The 7,058-nt window shown below is 32.5% G+C and overlaps 1 protein-coding gene across 2 annotated transcripts in view; it reads right to left on the bottom strand.

Moving 5' to 3' along the window:
- Positions 1–6,831, bottom strand: part of LOC150083896 (syntaxin-6-like) — a 41,091-nt gene extending 34,260 nt beyond the window's left edge. For both annotated transcript variants that reach the window (XM_090374936.1, XM_090374935.1), the window contains exon 1: positions 6,626–6,831. In XM_090374936.1, coding sequence (XP_090231062.1) covers positions 6,626–6,660 — 35 coding nt within the window. In that variant the 5' untranslated portion in view covers positions 6,661–6,831. The remainder of the gene's footprint in view (positions 1–6,625) is intronic.
- Between the last annotated feature and the right edge of the window lie 227 nt (positions 6,832–7,058).

Here is a 7,058-nt window from a genome sequence, read left to right on the forward strand (position 1 = left end):
CCGGACTTCGCCGAAATTGGGTCCACTTTGACTTGAGTGTCACCTGAATATCAGTTCCATCAGCGTTTTAGACTCCCAGGTAGCAAGAACAGCTTGTCTGGCATATCTGAGAGAATAACTTAACATGGATCCATTACTTTTACAAGATTTTTCCAACTTATTACACTAACTGGAAAAAACAAGATCAAAAATAACTTTTTAAGTGTCAACTTTACAACTTGTTACTTCTCTGCCTGGTTAAAAGGCAATGGATTATACAGATACCAATACCTTACTTTGGCCAAAATGTAGTAAAAATTATGCAAGAGATATTTTTTGCTATGTTAAAATAATTTATTCTTTTTTAATCCTCTGTCATTCACACCCTAAATGGAACAAACATTTACTTGACATCTGTGAGACACGTTGTTTTAATTATAAAAAAAATATTTTTAGCTTTTTTAGTGAATTTAAAATGTCCTATTAAATATGATTTGCTAACTCAATTACAAAATATCAAACAAAAATAAACAAGAGAAACCAATAATAATAAGAAAGAATGTTTTTATTATATTTATAATTTGAAGGTCACTCATCACCTAGATTGAAACACAGACGTGACATCTGACAGATGCCTATGTTTTACCAGTTTTGCTGTTCATATTTCATTTCTGCAAAACCAAAACTATGGTTTTGGTTTTGCAGAAAAAACTTAGACAGCTCTTACCAGCATCTTACAGAAACCACATGAAACTGGTTTAGTACAAGGAAACAGATGCTATTGCTTGCCTGGCATCTGTTAAATGCCAAATATAAAACTAATTTCTCATATTTCATATTATATTGAAACAAAACCAAAAAATAGTGCATAATCATTTAGAAATGGTGAGGTAAGGGCACACAAAATGGTGAAAAAAAGGCACAGAGAACGATTTGATTTTTTTTTTCAAAATTAAAAAAAAAAAAAAAAATTAAATAGTGGTATCTCTCAGACACATCAGCAGTGGCGGGTTACAAACTCTTTGAATACAGAAATACAATTTGACTGTGTTTTTATAGCTGGCAGCTGCAATAGGTTATACTATTCCTCAAGATCCTCACAGTGCTTATAAGGGAGGAATTTTTAGTGCATTTTAAATTCATTGTTTTATCGTACTTTTATCTCATTTTAATAGTATTTCTTTTGTATTTCGAATTCATGTTTATGACAAAATGTCTTCCTTTACTAGAAGTTGCATGGGGAGTTTTGATATTTCTGGGGCCACTGTGATCGTGGAGCATTGGACTGCCCATGTGTCAATAGTGAGGAACACATTGAGCTTTAAATTATTTTAAATTATGTAATCTGGTTTTAACGTATCATTTTGTAATTTATTTGCATAAAGAGAATTGGAAAAGAAGAAATCCTACTGACTAAATAAAAGGTAACTCCTTGTCTATTTCTAAAAAATTATAAACTTGCTTATGAGAAAAATAAAAAAAAAACACAAGGAGGCCTAATTTAGCTTTCTGAAAACAAAAAGGGTATTATTTTTAATTTACAAAAGTAAAAAGTCACTGTATATGTTGGGCATAGCCTCTTTCTATACATGGCTTTGAGCAAACTGAGTTTGCTACTTAATGCATTGATTCATATTGTGGAGGCATTAAGCAGCAAACTGTTTGTTCAAGCTACATACAGAATGAGGCTATGCCTAACAAATATGATTTTTTATAGCTTTCATAGCTTGAGGCTTTTGCTCTGAATTTAATTATGTTTACAAAACTAATTAACAGCCTTGCAGCATGCTTTTAACTTCATAGCATAGCCAATGGGCTGTACACGTTTGTAAAATATAAATCGAAGTCAAAACCGGGTTTCATTCAATTAAAAAAAAAAATCTCTAATATAGCCCCAAGGCAGCCAGAGGATTAGGAGTTTATGGCTTCATTTTAACTGTTTTTGGCAGCCAATATATTAACCTGCAAAAGATTGAGGGCATAAGCTCAATCTTTCAATGCACAAATTTGTACACACTAATCCAGAACTCAAACAATGTTTTAATAATTCTGGACTACTCTAAGCTGGAGTAACAACTTCATTAACTATAATTTCAGGTTGTTCGTGTGTTAACTATATGACCTTTTTTAACCTTCTGTTTCTAGTATGGTGTCTGAGAGATGTCACTTTTCTAAATTTTTCTTTTTTTTTTTTTTTTTTTTATTTGTATATGAAATCAAATCCTCCCATGTACCTTTGCTCACCGGTATTCTAACTGGTTATACAGTACAGTAAACCCTCGATTTACAGACCAGACAAATAATAATACAGTAATGTACATGACAATATTATTTTTTTTAGGTTATACAAAACTTCAGTTTTAATTATTAATTAAAAATTAATAATAATTACCTATTTCCATTATTGTTTTGATAATTACCTACTTTTATTTTTATAATCAAATTCAGAAAATTGTAGTCAGGAAATTGTTTTTTATTCTTTCTGAAAACGCGTTCAAATAGCTGTTTTCCCAGATTACAGTTAACAGATAAGAGAGCGGTGCTTGTGAGCTGAACGTGACTCGGGACAATAAACTGCAGGTCTACTGACTCGCTTTGTCTCGGTGTCAGTCTGCCTTACACTATCGTACCATCAGGTTGTATACAGAGTGTTTCTGTGATTTCTGAATTGTGACTTTATTTATTATATAATTTTACAATCCTTACAATTTAAAATTGCACCAAGTTATTTATAGTGGAGTTAAAATAAAGCGTGTGAACTTACATGTGGCAGAGAAATTAGAGCAAGGCATCTTGCTCTAATTTCTCTGGCACATTTAATAAAATTTCTCTGAAATTTATGGCATAAAAGAAAACAAAAAAAAAAAAAAAAAAACTGTTTCTGATATCTGTAAATCAAAGGCCAAATTGCAACAATTTTATATTGTACAGTACTGTATATTGTATTAAAGCTTTTTTTTTTTTTTTACATTAAGAACAATAAAAAATGCTCCCCCCCCAAGTTACATTCGATTTAACGGACTTTCAGCATTAACAGACACCCCTTCTTCCCTATTAGTCCATTAAATCGAGGGTTTACTGTATTTTCTGTTCTCATTTCAATATACATATAAATTATGAGACTAATTTTTTTGTGTAGCATTTAACAGACACCGGGCAAGCAGAAGTGTATATCTTTTGTTTAGGCAATTTTGTTTAACTCAACTAATGCTAATTCCCATTCCCATGTGGTATGCCACATGGGAATGGGAATTAGCATTAGTTGAGGCATATGCAAGAAAGCAAGCTTATATAGCATCAGCCAAAAAAAAAAAAAAAAAATACCTTCTCATTTCACCCTTCTGGTCACTCCAAATATTTGTCTAGTTCAGCCTTAAATTTATGTAAGCTAGCAACTTCCACAACTGATGGAAGTCTGTTCCAGTAATCAACAACCTGCTGGCTAAAGGCAAACTTCTGCACATCTATTCTACAACTGTCTTTTCTCAATTTGAATCTATGCTCCCTCAGGTTCTTAATCTGAGCAAGCGGAAGTATCCCATCAGCACCGAGCCAGCTCAAACCATTCAAGGCCCTGTACACCTCGATCAGATCACCTTGCAGGTGCCTAGTCCAGATGCTGCAACTTGAAGACATAAGCCTCTCTTGGTAAGAGTACCCCTTTTCCTCACACCAATCTTGTTGCCCTTCTCTGTTCTAGCAACTCTACATCCTTCCTAAAATGAGGTCTCTCGACCTGTATGCAGTACTCACAGTGTGGCCTTATTCAAGGGAATAATCACCTCCTTGTCTCTGCTAGCAAAATTCCTGTATATCGTTGAAAAAACTCCATGACCTGCTCTGGCAGCCCATCTGCATTGCTCAGTGAACTTCATATCTGACCGCACAATCACCCCCCAGGTCTTTTTCATTCTCCACCTCCCTGAGTGTAGTACCAAACAGTTATACTAACTGGTTTCTCTTGGGTTACTGCTACCCATATGCAGTACTTTGCATTTGTCAATGTTAAACTTTAGTTGCCACTTCTAAGCCCATTTGCCTAACTTTTCTAGATCCTGTTGCAGTAGCATGCTGTCTTTACTGTCATTAACAACCCTGCCAATCTTTGTATCATCTGCAAACTTGGGCATTACGCCTGATATACCTTCATTGATAAGTACACAAAACAACAATGGGCCCAGCACCGAACTCAAGGTTAGACATAATTAACAACATTAATTATGTCCAATCTTGCCATAGAGCTTTGATTTTTTTCAGATAAACATGAGTAGCTAACAAAAATATAGATGCGTATGAGCATGTGTGTTTCAACCTGAGGGATCAGTAACCTTAAATTCTAAAAAAATACAATAAATATTTATTTATTATTATTAGTTTCTCTTGTTTACTTATGTTTGATATTTTTTAATTTGGCTCAGAAAATCATATTTAATTGACACTGTTTTCAATTCAATAAAAATTAATTTTTTATAATTAAAACAAAAAGGGATATCATACAGCCACCACACGAATGTATCTTTTAAATTGAGAACATGAGTGATGGAAGGTTAAGCAACTCATTTCTCTTTCAGCCAATCAGTTATTTCATTGCTTATAAAAACTTTGGAACTCAAGAATTCCAGAGTTTTAAAATTTGTATGTTTTAGAAAATTTGTATATTATATATAATTTCATTATATAGATTAAATTAATCTAACTTCTAATCTCACATTCCACTTCATAGAATAATTTTATTCTTAGTGGAGCATAACATTCTCTCTCTCTCTCTCGATTACTTTAGAAATATTCCATTGGTTTTATCTGTACATTAAATTAATTATAAATGATAAATTAATTATTAACAGCCTGTCAAAGCACACAAATTGAAAAATCATAACAGATGACAATTTGCCACGTCATTCCAAGTAGTGAACATCTGACTTACAACCAACACTTATACAAACAAAGCTTTATAGCATAAAGAGTACAATGTTTTCACGAATGAAAAACTTTATGTTTATTAATATTTTCTCTGATCACACAGAAGTGGATTAATGCTAACAATAGTGAGTGTCTGTACTAAGGGTCAAAAGTCAAGTCAAGGCTGGCAAGATACAGACTACAACAATTGCAAACCAAGAGTTTTCAATTCAATCTGAGAGCTGTTAATGAACCTGTAAAACCCTAACTTCCAATAGTGACCAGGAGACCAGATATGTTGAGCACTAGTAAAACCTACAACGTAAAATTATATTTGCTACTTGAATCAATTTTCCCTGGTGGGTTGGGGATGTGTTCTAAATAATTCACTATACATTACTTATCATACTGATGGTTCTGTATAGTTTAGTTTCAAATTGGTTCAGTATTTAAAATCATTCATCAAACAATACTAAATGTTAAAGTTCAATAATAAACAAAGGAATTACCTTTATTCCTCTATAGGACTTTTTATAAAACTCTCCCAGAATGCTGATAAATTATGAATAATAACTTAAAATGATTTTAAGTTATTTGTAATTTATCAGCATTCTGGGAGAGTTGGATAAAAAGTCCTATAGAGGAATAAAGGTAATTCCTTTGATTATTATTGAATGTTAATAAAACGTAGGAAAATTGAGCCTAGGGAAGCTCTTACTTAGTAAATGTTAAAGTGTAACTAAAATTGCTGATTTTTACTAGAATCAATCAGCAGTGCTAGATTTTTTCCACCCACTCCAGCCTTCGCCACTAAGCCATGCTTTATCGTGCATCACAATTGATAAATAAATAACCTCACAGGCACCAGATATTACAAAATAACCATATTTTGAACAGTACATCTGTTCATTTGTAGAAGACCAAATGTTTGAGAAAGTTACACTTTCTTCTTTAGCACTCCAGTAATATTTATATATAATATATTTATGTTATATATATATATATATATATATATATATATATAACATATAAGGCTATAATATAAAGCTTTGAATGGTTTGAACAAGCTCAATGCTGATGGGACTGTTCCTCTTGCTCAGATTAAGCACTTGAGGGGGCACAAATTCAAATTAAGTAAAGACAGTTGCAGAATAGATGTGTAGAAATTTGCCTTTAGCCAGCAAGTGGTTGATTGCTAGAATAAACTTCCATCTGTTATTATGGAAGTTGATAGCTTAAACAGATTCAAGAAGAACTGGAGAAAGTTTTGAAAGGAATGAATGGATGAAACAGGAAGTGTGGTGGGAGTTTTTTGGTTGATAATGTATAAGCTTGCTGTCTTGCATCATATGCCATTACTAATGTTAATGCTAACGTAGATCAAGGATGGATCAGAATCCATTCAAATCAAGGGTAATAAATATGTAAGTCGGAACTGACTTCACATTTGTGAATCAAATAATCGAAATGCAAACATTAAGTTACCACAAAACCAAGTTTTTCAAGGAGTTAAAAGAGAAAGGGAGAGAAGTAGAGTAGTTGAAATATTCTTATTAGCTATTTTTTGTAATTATATGAATACCGAATAATAACTGTCACCTAACGTAATGGTACATACGAAGACAGAAGTATTATAACAATAACCAAGTATAAATAATATTATATCGTAGTTTTATCAATAAGAACAAGCACAACTGAAATCAAAATTAATAAATTAACAGCATTTGAAGAGGATTTTCGTTCTTACTCTTTGACTACGAAGAAAGGATCTTCCACAGTCATGACCCTTCGGAAAAGCCCATCAAAAATTAGAGGTATAACGTAGGACTGCAAAATGTAGCTTGTTCAAAAACTGACGTATGCGTACTATCTGTGCCAAATCCTGAACGAAAGTCAAAGCTAAGAAGCATGATTTACCAACTTCCTTGACAAGATGTTTGTATACAGATGCATAATAACATCGTTTAAAAAAACAAAAAAATGTGACTTTCTATGGTGACAATAGATGGCGTGAAAGCTTCGAGAAAAAAAAATGCAATTAAAATTCAAATTGTTTAGGTTACCATACAAGATAGGATGTATGATAATCAAAATAAAAAAAAGATTCCTTTGGATAGCCTAATTCTGAATCATGTCTCCTTCAAAGTATCCCCATTGCAATGCCCGATTTATGTAGTCTT

This window comes from Mastigoproctus giganteus, chromosome 6, assembly GCF_048544385.1.
Source record: "Mastigoproctus giganteus isolate SK-2022 chromosome 6, ASM4854438v1, whole genome shotgun sequence".
NCBI classification, from domain to species: Eukaryota; Metazoa; Arthropoda; class Arachnida; order Uropygi; family Thelyphonidae; genus Mastigoproctus; species Mastigoproctus giganteus.